Genomic DNA, 25,484 nt, shown 5'->3' on the forward strand with positions numbered 1-25,484 from the left:
AAAAGGGAATTAAGGCTGCCAATCTGCTGACCCTAAAATAGAGAGATTATTCAGATGGGCCCAATGTGATCCCCAGGGTCTTTAGAGATGAGACAGGAAGGGGGCTCTGTGAGGGGAGTCTGTGTCAGAGTGGGGCTGGTGAGAATGACTCCATGGTCATTGCTGGCTTTGAGATGGAAAGGGGGACAGAAGTGAGGAATGTGGCAGGCTCAGGAACTGAGAAAGCAAGGAAACAGGTAAATACGGTCTCTGGTTCAAAGTGCTACCACTATACATAAGTCAGTACCTGTTCTCTCCAAACACTCAGCTACAGCAAGGGGCACCTGGGTAGCTCAGTCGGAAGAGCATCTGACTCTTGATTTTTGGCTCAAGTCATGATCTCGAGGTTCGTGGGATTGAGCCCAACGTCAGGCTCTGTGCTGACAGTGCAGAGCCTGCTTGAGATTCTCTCTCTCTGCCCCTCCTCTTCGCTCTGTCTCTGAAAATAAATAATAAATATTTATTTTTATTAATTATATTTATTAAATAAATTTAATAAATATATTTGTTAATATTTATTAAAATATTTATTTTATAATAAATAAACATTTTTTTAAAAAGACAAAACACTCGGCCAGAACAAGAAAACGGACTATTTCATCAAAGTGGAGGTGGTTTCAAGTCCTTACTTCGGTTTGGAATAGAAATAGAAGCATCAGTCCTGATTTGTGAGTAGTGTTAGGGCTGTGAACCAAAGGCCATATTTCTCTGTGTTTCCGGCCAAAGAAGACAGAGCACAGACTTCCCTCATTCTTTCCTCCCTGTCCACAAACTGCTCGGGCTGCCCATAAGGGTTCAGCTGCTGCAAGTGACAGCAGAGAACAAGGTCTGACACGGAGGCAGCTCCTCGCAGCTGCCAACTAGAATATAGTAGGTTGTGAATTTTTTTTTTAATCTTTTTCATAAAAATCTTTGGAAGCCAAACCATAGAGGAAAAGGGAATAGATAAGTATCTTCCCTCGTCTGAGGCTGTTGGAAAACACGCCAGTGTGTTAATATATCAAATACTGAGATTTACTCTTATGAAAGGATTCTCTCAAAAATCCGCTATCAGATCTGGAGCACATTCTTGTTTCCTTCAGAAGCACCGGTATTTGAACAAATGGCACAGTCCTTTGCCTCTCCCTTCTTATCCCCTCTTTTATGTCTTATCAACGCCCAGTGGCATTGTTCTGAGTAGCTAAACCCCCTGTCTTCAAGGGTAGAGTTTTCATCCTCAAGAAAACACTTTGGGCATTTTTCTTTGTTTTGTTATCTACCAACTAGCCATCACTTCCAGTTTCTTTTTAATACCATGAAATTACTCCTTAATCTTTAACCCTTTTGCCCTTAGCTGAGTTCTAGGGGTTGAGGACCCGAGAGAAACTGACACGTCTATCCACTAATGGCTCCAGGGCCATTTTTTACAGGCGTTATCAAGAAAAGATGAATGCCCAGAAAATACAAAAGTCACAATATGGCCAAAAGCAGTGAGGGGGAGTGTGGTGGAGGAGAGGCAGGTCTGGCTGTACTATCGTATTGATTAGATTACTAGTGGAGCTCACGAAACTCCCAGGCCCTTTTTATTGTGGGTTGTCAGCTCTGAAGAGGGAGTTAGGTCTAAGGATAGAACCGTTTGGGAGAACAAAGCAAACAAGTCAGGGGCACCATCATCCTGACCGCCAGCAACAATTACTGATATTTTAGCAGAATTACTAAAAATGTTAGAAGCCCTTCCTTTTCAAAAAGAGCAGCCTCCTCAAAGGAAGCCGGGAGAGGCAGACAAATTCAGAGGTCCCTGATCAGTTAGGGTTTGCATTTTTCCTGCAGTCAGATCAAAACAGCCCTCCTTCCTCTTCCCAACTTCTCTCTTTTCAAACTGTGGAATCCAATCCCTTCATTTGCAATGGAAATGTGAATAACCTACTTTGCCAGCTGAGGAAGGTCTCTATGCAAAGGTGGAAAGGTAGTCTTCTTTCTTCTTTGAGCCAGGAGCTGAGGCTAAAGGCAAAAAAAGACCCAGAGCTGTAGCCGCTTATAGAACAGTTGCAGAAGTTTGCGATTTGAATTCCAGGATTCAAGTTGACAGTAATGAAGGATAAAGCGGGTTAAGAGAATTCTGCTTCTGCTTGCAGACATCATGCGGATATCAGTAACATGGAATGATGGGTTGTCTTGGCATAGGGCTTAATGATAAGTCTCCATTTATTCTTTTCTGTTGTCCTCCTATTTCCTGGTTCCACCTTTCCAAAAACATACAGGAGCTTATATTATATATATATATATATATATATATATATATATATATATATATTAAATTTTTTTAATGTTTATTTATTTTTTGAGAGAGAGACAGACAGAGTACAAGCAGGGGGAGGGGCAGAGAGAGAGAGGGAAACAGAATCTGAAGCAGGATCCAAGCTCTGAGCTGTCGGCACAGAGCCCGACACGGGGCTCGAACTCACAACTCCTGAGATCATAACCTGAGCCGAAGTTGGACGCTTAACAAACTGAGTCACCCAGGTGCCCCTATTTTATATTTTTGTTGGAAGTAAAATTATGACAACATTATAAATGCATTATGCACTTATTATATGAAGTTTGGAAACTATACAGAACTATGACCCATAAAATAAGTCACAATCTTTTTTTCCCAGAAAAATGGTCAATTTGTTACCTTTCCATGCTTAATTCATAACTATTTTATTAAAAACATATTAAGTTTTAAATTCAGTTTTGTAACCTAACATGAAATTGTTGATCTCATTGCTAGAATTTAACATTATGAACAAACTCCATGTGTGTTATGGGGAAAACTAAATGTTTAAGGCAGCAAGTTAGCATTTTTATTCTGCCTAAATTTTTCAACTCTTTGAAGATATTCTTTCAAATGATTTAGGCTCCTGTCCTTAAACATGGAAATATGCACAGCAGGATGTTGTTTCTAATACTGCTGTCACAATGCATTTCAGGGTCGGCCGGATTTGGAGCCTGGACACTTTTCGACAAGTCTCCAGGAGGCAGAAGTAACACAAAGTCAGGAAGCTCAGCCGTGGCCAAATATGCCTTTGGTGGCTGAGTTGGGTTGTGTTTTTCTCTGGTTTAGTTTGTGTCATGTGTAGCCTCTGAAGTTTGTGTTGGGTTACATTGTACAACAGTGTTTCTCATTTGCCTTTATCGGGTCCAAATAGTCAGAATCACTTAGCAAAGAGGGGGCCAGGGTTTTTGGTTGCCAGGAAAGGGATCGAATATCCACTTAATTACATTGCAAATCATTACTGAAACTAGAGAGAGAATTCTATTGCCACTAATATTTGACATCCATTCTGTCTATGGATGCAGGGCGTAACTCCGTTCCATCCGTCATGCTGTCCCACGTCCATGGATATTACACTTTTATAAGATCAAATAAAAATGGTTTCTTCCGGCCAGCTCAGTAGCATGATAAGATTGAGGAGCTCATTTCTTGCAAAGTCCATTATTCATGGCAGACGTCACTATGTGGGTAATTCCCATCTGCTGAGCAGCTGCAGTTCGGGCCACAAAGTACAAAGTTCACCTAAGCATTTTACAGTGAATTCTGGATCCACTATTGCTCATAAAACCAACCTGGGAGCCTTAAAGGAACAGGAGCCTGGGGCCCTCCTATGCATTGTTCCCCTGCACCTGTCACCCCTGTATCAAGTCTCTCCTGCCTGACACTCTTCACGAGCTGCGGTGAATAATTCTGGGTGTCCACCAGCAACTATCAAGATGTGATTTCTGCCCAGCCAGCAGACGGTGCCAGCTTCCGTCTTGGGAAGCTTATGATCCTATGTCTTCATGTAGGTTGGAAGTCCAGTTTATACGGAAGTTTGCCATTCCTCAGTTTTGTAAAAACACTAATCCATATTATTTACTGTGTGGTTTAAAAAAAACACAAACCTTGGGGCGCCTGGGTGGCTCAGTCGGTTAAGCGGCCGACTTCGGCTCAGGTCATGATCTCACGGTCCGTGAGTTCGAGCCCCGCGTCGGGCTCTGTGCTGACAGCTCAGAGCCTGGAGCCTGTTTCAGATTCTGCGTCTCCCTCTCTCTGACCCTCCCCCATTCATGCTCTGTCTCTCTCTGTCTCAAAAAAATAAATAAACGTTAAAAAAAAAAATTTAAAAAAAAAAAACAACACACACACACCTTGTTATATATTATGATGCGGTATTTCATGTTCCAAAAAACCAAGCTCTCAGAAAGTCATTGTTTTAGGTATCAAACATAAACTGTATAGGCTATTCGATGTTTGTTTCTTGGGTATCTCTGTGACTTCTAAATATCACAGAATTGTAAACTGAGAAGATTGCATGTGGAATCTATTTCTTGTCACCCATTTTATAGCTTTGTTAGGGCAGCTGAATAGTTGCTAAGTGGTCTGATCTAGGCTGGGTGGGGAGCTTTTTTGGCAGCTGAGAGGAAAAGGTACACAGATGCCTGTTTCCTTTTTTGATGGGGGAAGGAAGGTCCATATGTGACATGTAAATGGACCCAGAAAAATCTATTATAATTACCATTGACAAGGCACAGAGTGTATTAAATCCCTGTCCCCTTTCCTGACTAGGGACTGCCTAGATAGCGCTTTAGTGATTAGATGTCCTAAATCATGTATAGGTCCCATCTAGACTTCAGACCCTTCTGTACATGCGGGACACTTGACCCCATTTCCATAGAACACAGCCTTGCTCATGCACCTCTACCCCAGTACTGTTTGCCAATAGTCCCAAACATCTTTCTGTTTCCATCTTGTCCTGAAATCTGTCTTCTGTAAGTTCCCTAGTGGCCCTTATCATCATGTCTTTCTTTTGCCTAGAACCTTCCGTAGCTGCCCCCTGCTGGCAGGGCGAATGTTAAACTTCTTAAAATGGCTCACGAGGTTCCTGCCTGCTTCTTCAGCTATTCAATTCTCACCACTCCCCATTTACATGTTCTACCCTTAGAATCCCGGCACTCTGAGCTTCCTCCACAAAAACTATGGAAATAGCTACATGTCCTTGTGAAAGGTATTTTTGCCTGGTAAGCTCCTCACACGCTTCATGTTTAATCCCTCCCTTCCGAAGTTCACTGTAGGAAGCATCTATCCTTGAAACTCTCACCCATCCTCAGAATATGAATGAAAGCCCTCGATGGAGCTCACACGGTGACTATATGACTGTATGAGAGAATGACCGTTCACTGTTGGAAGACACAGTTTGAATCAGTCTGCAGATACAGGTGATCGACTTGACAATAACTTCTTAAGCCCTTGTGCCTTCAGTGCCAACGCGTAAGATCACAATGTTGCAGGCTGGGTTTCATTACTACCAGCGTTCTATTAGACCCACTGTTCCATCAGATGAGCAAAAAAATCATCTTCAAAAGTTCCTCTGGGAAGGGATATACAAATCAAATGTAATGGTGCTTTAATATTTGCAATGTATTCACTTTTGCTATAGTTGTTTACATAACTTGTGAGGTTTTGTGTTTGTTTGTTTTTTTTGTCTAATTCTTCACTTTATCCCAGAATCCTTCAAAGTCTCATTAATATTCGGTCAGAATGATCCTGCCTATGGTAAGAAAAATATGGATGACTTCTGTGGTGTTCAGCAACAGCCTATGTTATACTTGGGGAGGGGTGGAGGTTGGCTGACCCTCTCTGTAAAGGGCCAGATAATAAATATTTTAGGCTTTGTGGGTCATATGGTTTCTGTCACAACTATTCAACTCTGCATTTATAGCAGGAATGCAGCCACAGACAAGAAGCAAGCAAATCAGTGTGACTACATTATAATAAAACTTTATTTATAAAAACAGACAAGCTAGGACCGCAGTTTGCTGACTCCCTGGGTCATCTGGAGACTTATTTCTGTAGAGGAAGATTTAGTCAGGTTCGGTTCAGGTACAGAAACATTTTCCAAGTGGCTTGTTCCCTGAGAATATCTTTCTAATTATACATGATTCTTAGGTAAATACTTTGAAGGATATTTGTACCATATCCTATTATGCAATTTTATCAGAAACAGAAGCTGAGGGAATAAGATTATATAAAAATTCATTTGCCTTAATAACAACCCTCACAGCTCAGCATATCAGGAATTGCATCTCAAGTGAACCAGAAATTTCTATATGCTGCCCTAGCACTCAATAATGAGAGCTATAAAAAGTGTTCATGCTCCTCACCAGTACAATAATTTTTAGGAGATATCCCACAGTAATGACTCCAAGGGAACGAATCCCTTGTGTGTGCAATGATATTTAGAACAGAAATATTCATTAACATTGAAATTCTAAAGTAACTCAGTTGGAAATGGAACCATAGCGTGGAGGAATTCTGTAGAACTTTTTTTTTTTTTTAATGTGGCAACTGAAGTGTATTGAACCTTGAAAATCTGTGTATTAAAGTTACAAAGTGAGGGGCGCCTAGGCGGCTCAGTTGGTTGAGTGTCCAACTTTGGCTCAGGTCATGATCTCCTTGTTCGTGAGTTCGAGCCCCCCCGTTGGGGGCTGTCAGAGCCTGGAGCCTGATTCAGATTCTGTGTCTCCCTCTCTGTCTGCCCCTCCCCTGCTCACACTCTCTCTCAAAATAAATAAGCATTAAAAAAATTTTTTTAATAAAATAAAATTGCAAAGTCAGATGGAAAGAGTATGTCTACATGATATCAAGCATAAAAATCAATATACATGAATTCTGTCGTTCAGCATTTAATAAATCTTTATTGAATAAGAGCCTACTCTGATCAAGTCTCTGTTCTAGCACTGGGAAGACAGTAATGAATAAAATAGACCAAAATTGCTGCCCTCATGGAGCCAATATTCTTATGGGAGGGAAACAGATATTGAAGATTGAAGGAATTTTAACAAATGATATATTTGGAAATTTAATATGAGATTTCCCACCCCATCCCCCATAAAACTGTTTATGTAAAGATGTTTTTCCCCCTTTATTTGGCATGTTTCCATTTTTAGTAATAAGAATTTCTCTGATCATTTCACTCAACCAGTGTTCATAGAGTTCTTACTATGTGCCAAACACTCTTCCAGGCACATGGAACATAGCGCAAGCAAAATATACAAACACACCTATTCTCATGGAGCTGCGGTCCGGTGAGAGAGACCGAATATAAGACAAATAAGTAAAATACGTGTAAGGTTAGATGGTGACTAAGGAGCAGAGATAAGAAAGCAGGATAGGAATGTTGGGAGAAGGCAGACCTTTAGATCAAGTGGTCAGGAAGGACTCCTTGTAAAAAGGACTTCTGAGTAAAACGTTAAAGAAAATGTGCTAACAGTGTGACAGTGGGGGTAGGGTAGGGGAGCTCATTCTAGACAGGGGGATGAGCAAGTGCAAAGGTCCTGAGGTGAGAATGTGTCTGACATATTCAAGGAATATTAGAGTCCAGTGGCTAGAGAGTGTAGTGAGTGAAGGAAAGAATAGTCGGAAATGGATCAAAGGGAAACAGAAGACCAAATCACATCTGGCCTTTTAAGTCACCAGAAGGCTATTGGCTTTTATTCTGAATAAGGAAAAGATAATTGGAGAGGGGCACCTGGGTGACTCAGTCGGTTGAACGTCCAGCTCTTGATTTCAACTCAGGTCGTGATCTCACAGTTTGTGAGTTCAAGTCCCACATCAGGCTCTGTGCTGACAGTGAGGAGCCTGCTTGGGATTCTCTCTCTCTCTCTCTCTCTCTCTCTCTCTCTCTGCCCATCCCCAGCTCTCACTATCTCTCAAAATAAATAAATAATCTTAAAAACATTTTTTAAAAGATACTGGAGAGTTTTGAGCCAAGGAGAGATGATCATATTTGCACCAAAATAATACCTACTGTTACAACAGACTACAGAATCAGGGAGGCTTTTAGGAGACTGTTGCAGTAATCCAGGGATGAGAGGATGGCTTGGACCACTAGGTTAGGTAGGGTAAGGATCGTAGGCTGTGGTGGCAGGGGAGAGGAGAGAAGAGTGTCAGGAACCAGTATTCCCACGAGCCCAGCTGCCTCACAGGAAAAGTAACTCGGGAGCAGTGACCATTCCTGAACTGTGACTATACCGCTGGTGGGAAACACAATGTCAGGCACATACTACGTGCTTAATGTAGGCTGCTTAAATGTTGCAAAACCAAAAAGAAATGTGAAACCAAATCTCTATTTTATGGCTGTCTCCTGTCAACCAACAGTCTTCTCACCACTTTCCCCTCATTTTCCCTCCTTTGGTGATTTATTTGTGAATTAGCCCCTCCAGCATTTGTCGATGTCCCAGGAAGACTTCCATTTTCAATGACCTGCATTAAGGTAAAACCACAGAACAGTAAGGATTCCATTGAGCCATTTCTATCTCATACCTTTGCGAGCTGAATGAATATTATTGCCTTTTACTGTCCAAGGGCATGAGTATAACCAAATGTAACTTTTTTTAGGGAACAACTCAACTCTTTATTGAAGACCTATAACATTTTTTACGAGAACCAGAAAAACCTGCATATTTTATGTGGACAGGTAAGCCCATGAAACTAATGCAAAATACAGTTTAATTCACAGAAAGAAATTCCATAGAGGTTATATAAAGGAATCAGGATGGGTTGGAGTCTATAATCTAGCAGCACAAGTGGTCTGGAAAAACAGGTGAATCTTTGACTGGATCATGACTTTCGTATTTAGACTCTATCACCAAATCCCAGGCCTGGGACATGTGACCTTTTAAGCAGCTTTGGGGACAGGAAAAGCATTTAAAAATCATTTTAATGACCTGTTTACTTTCTAGTTTTAAAACAGTGTATGAATAGATTTTGAACAGCAGTTCCACTAGAAAGCTATTATAATACTTTCTTGCAAATGTGCCAGAACAGATAGAGAAGGTGGTGTTATCCCGTGGTGACATCATTTGTAATGGAGAGAGTATCTTCAGTCCATATCAATGGGGAAATGCTCGAATAAATACGACGCAGGCTGTAACATAGTTTGATTTGGTGGTTAAGATGAATCAGATTCCAATGACTGTGTACTGTGGTATAATAACAAATTTTAAAATGTGAAAGAAACACTTCAGAAAAGTCCTGAATCTAGAAAGTATTTTTAGGAGTGCAAACTGGCCTTAGACTTTTCCTTTCTTCCTTTTCTTCTCCTTCTTTGAATGCTTCGTTCTCCACAGATCTCTCCACTTAGCCTTGCATTCTAATGGGACTCGCTTCACATCGTTACGGTATCTTCCTGGCCGTAAGGAACATTGGAATTTTGTACCTCCTATTAAAATCTTCACATTTGATGGTACAACATTGAGTTTAGGCCACTGTGGTTTGACTTAAAATTGCAGTTGAACACAGAGAAACTTACTAGCCACTCTGGCCTTTACTAGTGAAGTTAAATGAGTTAGTTTGATTGAATATTTCAGTTACCTGCCCATATGTAATAGAAAAAGGAAATAACTAATCTCTTTACAAAGAAATGGGCCTAATTTTAAATTATTTCAATATCATCCTATATCTTAGATCTCTAATCTATATCATTGTAAAGATAATTTAAGAAAAAATCCAAACTTTAAAAAAATGACTATTTATATTTTAGTTCAAGTTTCTACAAAGTTCACGATGTGAAGAAGTTTGTTTCCTTGAGGAAAATGTTCGAATTTTGATGTTATGAACATATAATGTGAGGCATGTTCTTCCCAATTCTGCAAATCAGTGTTCAATTTACCATACAAAAGTCATTTAATTGTTTTTTTTAATTAAGTGAAGTAAAGTCCACAGTGAGACTGTCAGATTGCTTTAACCTTTCCAACTTTACTCACTGGTCAATGAAGTGAGAGTCCAGAATTCTCAAAGCATTCTGACTGAATTTCATTAATAGACACTGTTAAAGGGGGCAATATGGAGGACGACATGTAGCTTTCTTAATCTCTGGTTAATTAAGCAAATATTGGTTGCCTACCATGTGCCAGACACTGTTGTAAAAGCTGCAGATAAAGCAATGAAGAAATGGGACATAATATCCTGCCTCGATGCTTCTTACACTAGAGCACACCGACAAGAAACGAAATATGTAGTATATCAAATGGTAATAAGGGCCAGGGACAACAGCAAAGCAGGGAAGAGAGCTCAGGGATCTAAGTGGGGAAGGGGAAGAGGAGCATTTGACCTGAGACTCTGAAAGATGTGAAGAAGCAAACCTTGCAGAAGCCTCTGGGACGCACATTCGGGCAGAGACAGCAGCCCCAACAAGGGGCCGGAGCTGAACTAGTGTCGTTGAAGTACAGCAGGGAAGCCAGTGGAGCAGAAAGCTTGTGGGAATGGGGAATTAGTAGACGATGCAGCTAGAGAAATAACTGCGGAGGAAAGCACCAGAGCGTCTGGGTCTTTAGATCGTTGTGAAGACTGGAGCGTGTACTTGGAATGAGATGGAAAGCCACTAGGGAGTTTTGGGCAGAACAGTGACATTATCTGAAAGGATTCACTTTACAAGAATCTCTCTAGCTATGGGGAATATATGAAAGGCCAAGAGAAGAATGAGAAAGAAAACTCCTGCAGTAATCCAGGCAAACAATGAAATGGCATGGACCAGAACCATGGTAGTGGATAGATATAGTGAGTACAGTAGTCACGTTAGGGATATATTTTCAAGGTGGAGCTCATAGGATTTGCTGTTGCATCGGATGTTGAGTACAAAAGAAAGATTAAAGGTGGCTCTAAAATTCCTGGCCTGAGCAACTGGAAGGATAAGGCTGCTATTTACGCAGATGGGAACAGAATGACTTGGAGAGGAAAATATTCATGGGAGAAAGATCAAGAGTTAATTAGGAGCATCTTAAGTTTGATGTCAGGAAGGCAGTCAGACGATTGGAGTTTAGGGGGAAGGTTTGGGCTAGAAATATAAAGTTGGAAGCTATTAGTTTAGAGATGGCATATAAGGATCTTAGAGACTGCCAAGGATACTGGTATAGATCTAGAAGAGAAGAAGCCTAAGGATTTAGACAATGAGATTATATTAGTGTAAACAAGCCTTCGGTGACATATTTAGTTCATCTATAAAGAGATGCTTTGTGAAATTAAAAAAAATATTCTTGTATTCCTGGGACACCTGGGTGGCTCAGTCGGTTGAGCATCCGACTCTTGATTTCAGCTCAGGTCATGATCTCACAGTTGTGAGATCAAGCCCCACATCGGTCTGGGCACTGTGCATGGAGCCTGCTTAAGATTCTCTCTTTCCCTCTGCCCCTCCCCTGCTCGTGGGCTCACGTGCACTCTTCCTCTCTGTCTCGAAAAGAAATATTCTGATATTCCTTACATGAGAAAACCTAACGTTGCCTGATAACAGTTGGAGTGTTTCTTCTTGAAAGCAAGAATGCGATCATCTCAGAAAAGCAGTTATTCTGTGAGTTTTTGATGTAGGGGATCAGTTGAAGTATAATTAAACAAAGAAGGGATGCTATACATCGGTAACTAAAAGTAGGACCCGCATCATGTGCTGCCATTTCAAAGACCAAATTATGTTTGGTTGTTCAAAACAACTGATGGGTATCCTGACCTCTCAGTAATCTGAAATGTGAACTCAAAAGCGGGAGAAAGGGCATAACTTTGTTTCAGGAGTGACTCTGAAGTTAGTTTATCAGCCCAAGAAATAATAAGCAACAACATTTATGAAGTGCTTATTAAATATCAGGTCCTATGAGTTAGGGACTATAATGATGTCCATTCTTCAGAAGCAGCAGGCTTAACTGTGTTCAGCATCTTGTCTAAGGTCACCCAGTGAGGAAGTGACAGAGCCCAGGTTCAAACACAGGTCTATCCGGTTCCAGAGTCTGGAGTGTTCATTACACTCTCAAATAACAAGTCCTTTACATTTTCTGATAATTGATTTTTCATAAGAACAGTAGTTATTGGATGTTATAGTAATTATTGGATGGTTGGAATGTGATTTTTCTTGGTTTCTGTATTTTTTGAAACCATTTTTTATGTTATCATTTCTGTAATGATAGCATTACTTTAATAGCAGAAAGACTTTTACATATACAAACGAAAAATAGATTAGAAAATATATTCTATGCGACTATGCTTTGGCATTAATATTTACACCCACAGAATAAGTAAGTGTTCACAGTCCGTGTTTGCATGGAATTTCCTTCTTTTGTTACATTTCCAACTTAAAAATTAGTCAAATGCTATTGATTTTTTCCAATATGTAATTTCTGTTATACATTTTACACTGTTGTTCATACATTTCTAACTCATTCTGCATAATAATTTCGTGAGTTAAAAATTTCCTGTTCAGAAATGAGCAAATAGCCACTAAATCTCTGAAGAGCTATTCTTCTGATTTCTAGTTTAGTATAGTTTTCAATTCTGCTTTAATTTTACGTTGACTAGAATTAAACTTCTACCTCATTGAAGAATCCTGGAGTTCAGAAAGCATTTTAACATGCTCTGCCCTCTGGTGGGCATATCATTACCATTATGACTTACTTTACTGGTTAGAGCTGTTTTCAAAAATAAAAGAATGTTTCCAAAATTGAATTATTTTGAGGATAAATTGAAAAGCCAAACAACCTTATCGGGGAATTTCTTTTTATCTATTAAAATGTCTTATAGACTTGATCTCTCCATTTTCAGTTAAAAGATTAACCTTCTATAAATAACACAAAAACAATGTTTGAGATGATTGGTTTCTTCTGCAGACAGAAGATGGCAAACTAATTGTTGAAGGAATGTTGGACATTTTCTGGGGAGTAAAACGGCCTATACAGCTAAAAATACAAGATGAGAAACAAATCCCTTCTTTTACTAGGTTGAAATCACCAGATGTCTTTCCCAAAAGGTAAGCTATCTTTCACTTTTTTTTTTTTTAATGTTTATTTATTTTTGAAAGAGAGAGAAAGAGAGAGAGACAGAGTACAAACGGGCGGCGCGGGGGGGGGGGGGGGGGGGAGGGTTGCGCAGAGAGAAAGGGAGGCACACAATCCGAAGCAGGCTCCAGGCTCTGAGCTGTCAGCACAGAGCCCGACACGGAGCTCAAACTCACAAACAGCGAGATCATGACCTAAGCTGAAGTCAGACGCTTAACCGACTGAGCCACCCAGGCACCCCTATCTTTCACATTTTAACTCCTTAGATCATCCTCATATTGACTTACATTTATTGTGTGCACTCTTAAAGATGGGAGCTCTAAAGCTTCTAACACCATCTCATTTAATCCCCAGCAATTCTGTGAAGTAGGTGTTCAGAACCCAGAGCTCTCAGGGTTTCGGTAATTTGTGCAAAATGTCTAATTACCATGTAGCAGGACTGGGCTGGACCTCAGGTCTACCTCTCTGCTGTGTTGTTTCTCTCCTGGAAGATTGCATTTCTTCGTTAGAAAAGACAAATTTCATTAGCCCGTTAGCCTGGCCTTGTCACCAAAAGGGGAGGTAAAATTTAAATTTCTCTTTTCCTTGGAACAGAGGGCTCTTCCTGCTTTCTAGAAAGGAGATTTAATTATGCTCCACCTGACTGTCCTGATCTTGTTCAACAGGGCACAACAAAATGCAGTTGGAGCTCAGTAACAATGTGAAACCGTTCTCTGTGTGGGTTTATGCAACTGTACCTTGAATACATTAAGTTGGGCTGATTTTTTTCATTATCCTTTGCAATTTTTATAAAAATAAATACTCTGAGAAGGACTCGTGCATGTAATTTTTTTTCTTTTTTTCTTCCTTCCTCCCCACTTTCCCTCCTTTTTAATCCTTAACTTTCTGACTCCTCCCCCCTGTTGTGCGTCTGTGGGAGGACCGAGCCTTCTCTCCCATCCTGCCATCTATAACTGGATGGGCTGGGGTTCTAGGAAGAGGGGATGGAAAGAGAGCTGCCAGGACCTTTTCCTCAATCTGATCTTGGGCTATAAGCAAGGAAAACCAAGGATCGCCTTGAGGGAAGCCCCACTTTTTCTCTGGACGCCCCGCTATGATTTGCACCTTGCCAATGTTCTCAAACATGATCCAGCAGTTCTGAACATTTCCTAATTCCCTACACATGCCATGCAGTCTCTTACTTTCCTGACTCCTGGAAAGTCTACTTGCATTTCAACATCGTTTGCCTGACTCCCCTCTCTCAGTCCTAGGAGACTCTGGTCAGGTAACACATTCTCCAGAAAGCCTTTTTCTGACCCTACAGTCTCTCCTAGGTGCACTGGCAATTTTTCAAAACACGCCGTTAATTGTGTTTTTATGCACCCACCTCGTGCTCTGGCCTGTGAGCGTTTTCAGGGTACGGAGCATGCCTTATTCGTCTGTTATTGGGGTGTGTAGCAGTTTGCCTGGAATGAAGAGAGTCGAAATACAAAATTGAATAAAGCCCCCATGATCCTGGTAGTTACATCACCTCTGCTCTGTTGTGAAAACTGCCTCTGTCTACCACTTCTGACTAGTCTCCCATCCAGGCTAAGGGTTGCCCATGGGCGAAGGGTCCAGTATTTGTGGAAGAGCGGAAGGGGGACCACAGACTTGGGCAGCCTAATGAAGCCCTGCAACCCTCCCCTTCAGGTCCTAGGTGACCGATGGGGCTGATGATTCTAAGTGACTAGGAGCATCCTTTAAAAGGAGAAATTACCCCTGGGCTCTGGTTTTAGATAACTGCACAAGAAATGAATTTGGCAAAATTAGCTATCATTAGTCATATTGCCGAAAAACTCATTGCAAAGTTCTCTGAGCAGCCGGCTGCTTTTGATGCAATTTAATTATTTGAGTCATGAAAACTTAATAAGTATGGCACATTAAGGGAAGATGTCAAGGAGATACAGTAAGGTACTTGTATTATCACATTGTCTTTTTAAAAAAAAATAGCTACCCCCAAGATATTTTTAATTTTTTCAAATTAAAATTCAAAACACTTGTTCCTAAAAATCCTCACTGTGGGGAAAAGTTTCAAGAGACCAGGTAGACAAAGTGATATTGATGCCCGTCCATATACTGTGGCAGATTAAAAGTTAATATTTTCACGATGTGCCTTCCATGGACACCAACTGTGGTTTTCATTGTTTATCAGCACATTGCTGTGAACCAAAGAGGAATTACCTCCCTTAGTTTAAAGTTGAGAAAGAATTCCCTAGAAAACTTTGCTTGCCCTTTACCACAGTAATGAAACTTACCAGGAGAACATATGAAGTGAAGGGCACACTTGTGGTGTATCAGATCTTTCTGGAGGTTGAGAATTATCAGAAAGAGATCCTACTGCTCTCACACTCAAAAGCAAGATTAGATTCAGTCACGATTCCTTAGCCAAGAATCCTCCGTGGGAAGCAGCTGAACACTCAGCGGGAAGGTGCATATAATTTGGAGTGGCTGTTCCTTGGCCTCTGTTCCCTAGTGGGGTGCAAAACCACCTAAGGTCCTGTCTTTGTTTCAGTCTGGTCCTAGACACCTTCACTCTGGTTGCCATCCTTAAAGGTAGCATTCATTTAAATTCTGAGCCTTGAATGAAATCATATAAAGAAAGGGACTAGGGGCACCTGGGTGGCCTAGTAGCTTAAGTGTCCAGCTCTTGATTTTGGCTTCAGGTATGATCCCAAGTATGGTGAGATTGAGCCCTGCATCAGGCTCCGCACTGACAGTGTGGAGCCTGCCCGGGATTCTCTCTCTCTCTTTCTCTCTCTGCCCCTCCCACGTGTGCACATGCACATGCTCTCTCTCAAAATAAATAAACATTAAAAAAATAAAAGAAAAGGAACTATTCCCTCACTCTATAACCCTCCTCAACTCTCCTTTCTCATACTGGGTTTCTGTGTGCAGAACTTTTTAATTTTTTTTTTAAGTTTTACTTATTTATTTTGAGAGAGAGAGAGAGAGAGAGAGAGAGAGTCAGTCCCAGGCAGGCTCCGCAGAGTGCAGAGACTGACTGGGGGCTTGAACTCATAAACAGTGAGATCAAGACCCGAGCCAAAAACCAAGAGTCAGATGCTCAGTCATCTGAGCCACCCAGGAGCCCCTGTGTGCAGAACTTCTACCTTTGGTCTCACATGGTCACTCATGTGGTATCTTCAGTGGGTGTGTGTAGAATAAAGGACGGGCGTGGAAGTTGTGTACTCAGCTGCAGGAAGGGCTGTGATCTTGTCTTTCTGTTCACCCATTGAGAGAATCATCAGTTTGTCATGCTAATTTGTTTTAATTATCTTGGAAATGAGTCACACTGAGTTAGCTTAAGGGGAGTGGTAGAAGCTTAAATATAAATCAGTCTGTTTGAACTGTGACCCCTTAAGATCCTTTATGGAAACAATTCTGTGGGAAGTACTTTGATCTCTCATATCTGGTCCAAGTATTTTGTTTTGAAATTTTTTCAAAACCTAAAACAAAACAAAACAAAACCACCAAGCCTTATTGAGGTTATGTTTACTTGCACTAGTTTTCATTGCTGTTTTTAATCTTTCTAAAATCAGCTTTCGCACATTTTGTACAAATCATGACAGAATGACATAAAGAGCAGAAACTGGACAGGTGTACATTTGAATAACATTTATAGTGTAGGTTTTTTTTTTTCTCCCAGCGCAGGTAGAAAAATAACCACATCCCGTTTGTCTATCAAATTACTACCTCCTTTTTTATTTTGCAACTCATTTGAAAACTTGCCCACAGTTTAAATTTACCAACGTATACATCCTGAAGCATGGTCAGGGCAATGCTAACAGTCTTGTGCTTGAGCAAGTTAAACTATTTGATGTTGCATAAAGTTCCACCTAGTTTTCTTTGAACGACTCCGGGTTAACTGCCCTCAAGCATAGCCATGTGCACAGTTGCGCGTGGGTGACTCTTCAAATTACACAATCCAGAGCTCAAAATTGGTGTTTTCTGCTAAGATGGGTAGAGAGGGGAAAGGGCCAGACACTCATATATGGAGCCATGTTTGTCCCCTGTATTTGTGTGACGCCACTAAACTGTAAGAAAGTGAGGACAAGTGTCCAGTCTACCAAGATTACCAAGGATCTATAGAATACCACTGGCCAGGCACTCTTGGGCTTTCTCATCTTCCCCCGTATGAAATAGCATCAGGCTGCCTTGCCGTTTTAGTTTCTGCTTTTTATTGATATTGGGCTTTTCCCATGACTACCACTCTTTCTGTGATAACAGCATCTGCTTCCTCTTGATAATTAAGTTCCTAGCGATTGGGGAAGATGAGCAATTTTATCTACCGTAAGAATAACTTGAATCTGAGTCAGGACCTGAAGAGGTTTCCCTTGGGTTAGTTATTATTACCTGTAGTTCTTGGACTTTTCTTACGTGTGTTTTAACTGGCTATGTTCTGGATAGTAGAGCTTACTGAAAAATTAACTAACAAATATGTTAAGATTACCTTGTTTACATTATAAGACTATTATGAGACTCAAATGACATAAAAGTTGTAAAAAGACACGAAAAGAATTCAAAGATCAAGGAGAAAATACTCGTGTTTGTCATATTCACCACCAGTAGTCTGAATAAGCATTTTTTGTTATTGTTGCCACCAGTGACATTCGGATAGAAGCAATGTTACAAATGTCACATTTGGATAGAGCATATGCCACCACTTACAGTCTGTGGTCATAAGGAAAACAGACATTATGGAAGAGATTTTTAGTAAGAATAAGACCAATCCCAGCAATAACAGTATCCATTAACCTAGAGAAACCCAAGAATATCTTGGATCCCTAATGATTCTTCACCCATCATGAAATGGATACAGGTGACTCTGATGAAGAAGACGATGAAAATGATAACTTTGAACACATACTGAGTGCTTACTCTGTATTGGGCACTATTTCAAGAATTTTACACAAATTAACCCACTTAATCTTCTCAGCAACCTCACACTGTTATCATCCCCATCTTATAGATAAGGACACAGAGAAGTGACGTGGCTAAGACCAGATAAATGAAGTAAAAGTGACTGTTGGTCCAGCTGGTAAAAATAAGTAGCTGCCCAGTTTTATGTATTGTAATTATTAGAATGCATTGAAAATTGTTAGTGTCCTATATATAAATCATGTTTTAGAAAAGAAGCCTCCCATACACTTTCCTCCTTTGTAAATTGCATTCTTAGTGGTAAAGAGCCTTAAACGTAGGCACCGCATCTTATTGAGAGCCACTCTACCCAAAAATGCTTTGAATACAATAGGAACTCAAAGTATGTTGGCAGAATGAACAGTTTTATATCTAAACTCTCCTAAGAGCATTGTAAGGTATCTGTGTAATGATGGATTATGTTGGTTTCCACTAATTCCATTTGCATACACACATTTTAGAGAATCTATATAACCTTGTATTTCAGGGTTTACTCAATTATTATATCAGATTTGCTCAAAATCAGTACAGGAATTATTTAAAATACCCACTGACCATCCCGGTATAAATATAATTTTAATAATATCATAAAATTGTTATAATTTAGGATATGCCTACCATAGTCCCTCAGTATCATATTAATACTCTAAATCTGAAAATCATCATAAGGCTTATTATGAATAGAATTGATGCCATTTACAAGATTTATTACTTTTCAGGGGAATGACACGCTGGGGGGAATTTGATGATCTTTACCGTATTAGTGAGCTGGACAGAACCCAGATTCCAGCATCTAAAGGAACAGATTCCCAAGAAGGTCAGTATCAAACTTTTATTAATGGAGAGACATTTTTTATGTAAATCACAAATCCTAAACGTTTCTCTGAAATTTAACAGTTTACACACCACTATTTAATAAAACTCTTATGTTAAAAAAAATCTCTTAGGATCATACTAATTTAAGTCACTACAGTGCTCATGTGATGTTTAAGAACTTTACTACATAAAAATACGATGATTTTTAAAATTACATCAAGTCACTTAGATTTACTAGGTTAGGGAAAGCTAATGGTTTGAATAAACTTGTATACATAAAATTCTTTAATATTTTCCCCAAAGTTGGGATCATTTATTATACTCAGCAGCTTTTTATATCAGACCAAGCCCCTCACATTAAATTCTACATCTTTTTAGAAGCTGAATGTCTTAGTTAATGGATATTTGCGTGACAACACTTCCCAGAAAGAGGCAAATATACTGGAGTCAATATATTTAATAGTTGTTTCAAGCATTTATTTGAAAAAGAGAAATCAACTTGAACATCAAATGAATTCATATCAAACATGACAAACCAATGGTAAATGGCAGCTCCTATGGCATGTGACATCAGTAGTCATAATGATGATGTGATAGTTGTAATATTACTAGCTGTCATTTACTGAGACTCTGATAAGTGTCCAGTATGATGTCATATATCTTAGATAGATTTGGTTTTCATATAATATGTAGAGATACAAGGAGGAGCTGATGACTGGGGTTGGGAGCAGAGTTCATGTTTCTGGGGTGGCCGTATTACCAAGCTGACTTCAGACTGAAAATAGTACCCTGCCGACATTACCTTCATGAATGTACCAACAACTTCCGATGTTGAGTTATTTTTTCCAAACGTTTCTCAAGTCAGTCTTCTCTGCTGTCTCTGTAGCAACCCATATTCAATAACAACCATGATACTCCTTCCAGGATTCCCTTATTTTTGTGTGATGGCTCTTGGCATCTTTTATATTAGGGTCCTTCCAGTTAGCCCTTTGAAAACACTCATCTAAACCCAAGGGAATTCTGATTTCTAATTCTAAATTCTAAGGGAATTCTATGGTGTCTTGGCACCAGAGATACCACAAAAACCTAGTTGCAAAAGCACCAATGCTAGAAGAAAATGAAATCTCCCATGCCTATGGGTTGGTACTCTAATTACAATAGAAACTTCTTTAAAATCCCGAGGTTAAATGGAATACTATTTCCCACTGTTTGATGCATTATAGTTCACTGCTTAGCTGCATATTTACTTATTAAATACATATACAAATTCACCCAAAGAGGTAGGCAGCTAAATGATATGGCCTTATAATCTTTATTCTTCCTAGATTATTTATCTTATCCCAGTAGCACTCTGAAGGCTTATGCAGATGAAGAGCCAGAATCCCCATTGCTCTATCGAACCATGAGTGAAGCAACCCTGGTGAGAAAAAGGATGAAGCCTCCAATGATGGACAGAAAAGACAGACAGAAGCATAGGGCCTCTATTAATGGGCACTTCTATAACCATGAAGTGAGTTTTGATTCCTCTAATGTCATTTGAAAATGATGTCTATTTTTTTTTTATTTTTTTTAACGTTTTATTTATTTTTGAGACAGGGAGAGACAGAGCATGAACAGGGGAGGGTCAGAGAGAGGGAGACACAGAATCTGAAACAGGCTCCAGGTTCCGAGCTGTCAGCACAGAGCCCGACGCGGGGCTCTAACTCACGGACCGCGAGATTATGACCTGAGCTGAAGTCGGACGCTTAACCGACGGAGCCACCCAGGTGCCCCCCGAAAATGATGTCTATTTTAACAACACCACTCAATTCAACTTACAATTAAAAATAGTACTAATAAAATAGTGGTAGTGTATTTAATATTTATTGGGTACTCTCTATGTGTTAGGTTTTAAACTGTTTTAAATTGGATTTTGATGGATTATCTCATCAATCACTAAAACAATTCTTTGAAACAGGTACCATTATTTTCCCTACCTTACATGAGTTAACTGAGGTTCACAGCGGTTAAGTAATTTGTCTTAGGTCACATTACTTTTAAGTAGCAGATCGGAACTTGAATCCAGCTTTGTCTGACTCCAGAACCGTTATTAACCACCGTGATGAGTGAGCCCTATCTAAGTGGCAGGATCTGTACTAAACACTGGGGATCTGAAGATGATTCCGATGATGCCTCTGCCAGCATGGAGCTCAGGTGTTGGGCAAAGAAATCAGTAATCGACAAATGACATTAGAATAATATAAATGCTACGATGGAGATTGGTTCAAAGTACATTTGAACATTAACATTTAAATAGAGGGGAAAAAACTCCATAGACCTATTCTTCCAATAAATCAAACTTCTCATCTTGTCAACATCTCCTTCCAGGTCTTGTACATATACACATATTTTTTTATGCAAGGATTAGTTGTTTATAATTTTTATTCTGACATAATTTTTATTCTGATTTTTCACTTAATGTGTTAAATTTATGTGTTTCTTTTCCACAGTTTTTGTAAGACATTTCACTTTGCCGAAGGTAGGCAATGTGTCGTCTTTTTTTTTTTTTTAACTCAAATTTTTCATTGTCTGGTACTTCAGCAATTATTCATCCATTCATTTAATAAATACTTAAAGAGCACTTGCTCTGTGCCAGGTACCATTCTAAGCCCTTTCATACAAAATGTTAACTCATTCATCGTAAGCTTTTTTCCTGTAGGGCTTTCTACCTTATTCCTTCCTCTACCCTTGGGAGCATATCCACAGTGTGCCTTTGGAGACTGGTGGGGAGAAACCTCCTTCGTGAATTCTTTGTTCAAATTAGATATCTTCCTGGCTCAAGCATTTACCCTTCGCCATAAAGTAATTTTGACAATCCCCCATAGATGTGCAATGACCAATTGTCCTGGTTTCTATTTCTCCGAATCACGCCGTGTCATCATCTTGTGGGGTGATTTGTGTTAAAGAAGGCTGTGAAAGCCACATTGTTCCAAATGAGCGGCTTCCAGATGGGACCCCTGTACTAAGAATGAAATTGGCACTAAGTGGGCAGCACGGTGTAGTGGCTAAATGCTTGGGTGCTGGAGCTTGACAACCTGATTTCAAATTCTTGCTGAGCAAAGTTTAAAACTACCTCCATCTCTTAGCCTTTATCATTCCTACTTTACAAGGTTGTTGATGGGACTAAATGGAATAAGGGGAGCTAAGCACTTAGCACAGCGTCCGGCACAAAGGAAGAACTCAATTTACATTAGCTTTATTGTCATTCGTTAAAAGAGATCAAGCTGGAACTACACATATTTCATACAGATGCCAGTCGCTGCATTGTAATAACTAGCAGGAAAAAAAAACCCAAAAAACATTCTATCCATGGATGGGCAGTGAGAGGCATCTAGGAGTTTAAGTTGATAGAGTCATTAGATGTGTTTTTATATCATGATACCCCACGAGAACACCAATATTGTTAGGACACGAATAACACTCATTTTAGAGGGTTAGATTATGATATTTGTATATAAGTTATGACTATTGACTTGACCTGTGGTATATTTCTATCCGTGCAATAAGGATAGACGATTTTATTTCATTTTGTGTTTTGGCCAACAAAACTAATCTAAAACTCTGAAAAACATGATTCCAAATTCATTGTATGTTGGTACTTTAGATGGGCTCTTGGGGTCATCTAGTCCCACTCTCTTATTTTACAAATGAAATCCTTGAGGCCTCTTTAGGCCTCAATGTGAAGTGAGTTGACAAAGTTGGAGTTAGAAGACACTATGATCCAGTTCTCCTAAATCCTAATCTAGTGCCGTTGCCAAACTCCATAAAGATTCTTCTTATAGACAACATCAAGCCACATATGTAACATATCCTTGCCTTAGTGCCAGATGAACGTATGGCTCTCCAGGGCTCCACAGAACTCATAAGCACTGGTCTTATGTGTCACAGAGTGATTCATCAATGCCTCACAATGTCCACAAACATTGAATTTTCTTATACTTAGCAAGAGTTTATTCCAGACGGCCTCCATATATCTACTTTGAAAAATTATTTCCATATCCATATTTCTACTCACACAAGTGCTGTGCATATATGCACTTTAGTGTTTATTTTGACATTTATTTACTGGTTTCCCAATATAAGGCTCATCTATCTAACATTCCATTGAGCCACCCAGAACCCACCCATCTCCATGTCTGCTGAACCCACCACCCCCCTCTTCTAGAGTCTTGGAACACTATTAATATTACGTTTTATTTGTTCTTAGTTATAGTTAATTTATTTTAAATATTTGAACCACATTGAAGAATGGTATGATTATCTAGTGAAAATGTTTTGAACATCCTCAAATGATGTCTTACCTAACTTAATTCTAGAAACAATGTAAAGTTGCTTAAAAGGATGCATAGTATCCAACAACAAAGAAAGAAAACACGAGAAAACAAAACTTTTAAATTGGTAATTTGTGATTTTTCTTTCTTTGCCCATAAGAAGGCCAGTTTCACCAGATGCTCAATATCACTCATCATTGGGGAAATACAAATCAAAACCACATTGAGATACCCCCTCACACTGGTCAGAGTGACTAAAAATAACAACTCAGGAAACAACAGATGCTAGCGAGGATGTGGAGAAATGGGAACCATCTTGCACTGTTGGTGGCAATGCAACCTGGTGCAGCTGCTCTGGAAAACAGTGCGAAGGTTCCTCAAAAAGTTAAAAATAGAACTACCTTACAACCCAACAATAGCACTACTAGGAATTCACCCAAAGGATACAGGAGTGCTGATTCACAGGGGCACATGTACCCCAATGTTCATAGCAATGCTTTCAACAACAGACAAATTATGGAAAGAGCCCAAACTTCCATTAACTGATGAATGGATAAAGATGTTGTACACACACACACACACACACACACACACACACACAAACACACAATGGAATACTACTCATCAATCAAAAAGAATGAACTGGAGGATATTATGCTAAGTGAAATAAGTCAGTCAGAAAAAGACAGATATCATATGTTTCACTCTCAATTTGAGAAACTTAGATGACCATAAAGGGAAGGGAAGGAAAAGTAAGTTACAGAGAGGGAGGCAAACCAAAAAGATTCTTAAATACAGAGAACAAACTGAGGGTTGATGGGGGTGAGGGGTGGCCAAGACTACACTGTGTACACTGTGTGTTAGCTAACTTGACAATAAAGTATTAAAATATAATATAATATAATATAATATAATATAATATAATATAATATTGGGCTCCTCAAAAAAGAAGTAGGAGAAGGAGAAGGAGAAGGAGGCCAGTTTCACCATATTGATTCTTGTTAGTTTGATGTAAGTTTAAGAATTTCCATGGCAATATTTTTTTCTTGTTGTTTCTAGACATCAATTTTCACTCCAGCCTTTGGATCAGAAACTAAAGTCAGAATAAACAGTAATATGAGAACTGAAGAAGTAATTGAGCAACTTCTCCAAAAATTTAAGGTAATCTTTATCACTAAACTGAGCTGTAACTGTCTTGTATATAAGTTAACTATAGGTACATAAATGTACTCTTCTGAAAAAGACCTATGAACATGTACATATAAATTAAATGGTTCGTTTCCGAAGAATTCTTTCTCACGAATAACACCTTTTCATAATTGGGCCTTGAGAGATTATATTATTCTCTCAACAGGGAGCAGAAAAGGATTCTTGTCTAAAAGTGTATAACAAAAGTGAGGAAAAATATACAGATTTGGGGCCTGGCTGGCTCAGAAAACATCTGCCAATGACCAATCAAATATGAAAGAACTCATGTCTGCTTATTTTTTTTTCCATTGACAGATTGAAAATAGTGCCCAGGATTTTGCACTTTACATTATTTTTGCAACAGGAGGTAAGCGTGATCCCTCTTTTTACATGATTCCAGTGTGTTATAGTTTTCTGTCCACAGGGGAGGCCCAAGAGCAGCTAACCCTCTTTCTGTGGAAGAAAGGGAAGGAAGGGAAGAAGAAGAAAAGTGGGGAGGGTATTTTAGAAGATTATTCATATTGCACAGTTTCAGAGGTGGATAACCTATGAATAAGATATCCTAGAAGAGTTTATAATACAAAAGAGTTTGCTTTTTGGCCAGACATCAAATTACCTGAATGGCAGTCAGTGCCTGGGAGAGTCTATGGAGAGTTCCAAAGAATTGTTACACACTGAAGTCCTTGACTTCTGGACCTCTTTCTTTTTGGCTTTCCCTTCTCCTTCTAGCTCTTACTGCAGTCATCAATGCATACCATTTATCTCTGATCTTGTTATTACCTCTTTCTTACACAGTGTCTGACACACTGTAGGAGCGTTCTCTCTTCCTCAGTAGAGAAAAATATGCAGAAGTTGGTGGTAGGGAGTAAAAGGTTGGCATTGGGAAGAGGCTATATGTGGGGTGCTGGGAACAGGATGGAAGAGAGATTAGAGAAAAATCTAAGGCAATAGTGAAATGATCTTTTTGAAAACTCTTAAGTTGAAAAAAATTATATATTAAATTGTAGAAATATCTCCAGTTAGAGTTTAAGTGTCAGAATGTTTGAGCTGGAAATTGAACAGAATAAAATAATACATTTTGATACCAGGAAAACTGTAAGAAAATGGAAGTCGGATCTTCAAACATACAAAATTAAAGTCCTTATTAATTTAAAGCTTAAATGTAAGAAATATAATATAAAGTTTAAAAATTCTAAGGGTGTGTGTATATATTCATATTCTAATTGTTTAGGAAAAAACTAAAAGTATAAAATAAAAAGCAGAGACAAGGGCACCTGGGTGGCTCCGTTGGTTAAGCGTCCGACTTCAGCTCTGGTCATGATCTCACAGCTCATGGGTTCGAGCCCCACGTCAGGCTCTGTGCTGACAGCTCAGAGCCTG

General features: G+C 39.4%; 1 protein-coding gene across 1 annotated transcript in view; it reads left to right on the plus strand.

The window, feature by feature from the left end:
* RASSF6 (Ras association domain family member 6) overlaps positions 1–25,484 on the plus strand; it is a 48,689-nt gene that overhangs the window by 18,212 nt on the left and 4,993 nt on the right. Inside the window, exons 3-8 of the mRNA XM_042934007.1 lie at positions 8,438–8,516; positions 12,685–12,824; positions 18,510–18,607; positions 19,932–20,116; positions 23,976–24,077; positions 24,420–24,471. Coding sequence (XP_042789941.1) covers positions 8,438–8,516; positions 12,685–12,824; positions 18,510–18,607; positions 19,932–20,116; positions 23,976–24,077; positions 24,420–24,471 — 656 coding nt within the window. The remainder of the gene's footprint in view (positions 1–8,437; positions 8,517–12,684; positions 12,825–18,509; positions 18,608–19,931; positions 20,117–23,975; positions 24,078–24,419; positions 24,472–25,484) is intronic.

This window comes from Panthera leo, chromosome B1 (genome assembly GCF_018350215.1).
Source record: "Panthera leo isolate Ple1 chromosome B1, P.leo_Ple1_pat1.1, whole genome shotgun sequence".
NCBI lineage: Eukaryota > Metazoa > Chordata > Mammalia > Carnivora > Felidae > Panthera > Panthera leo.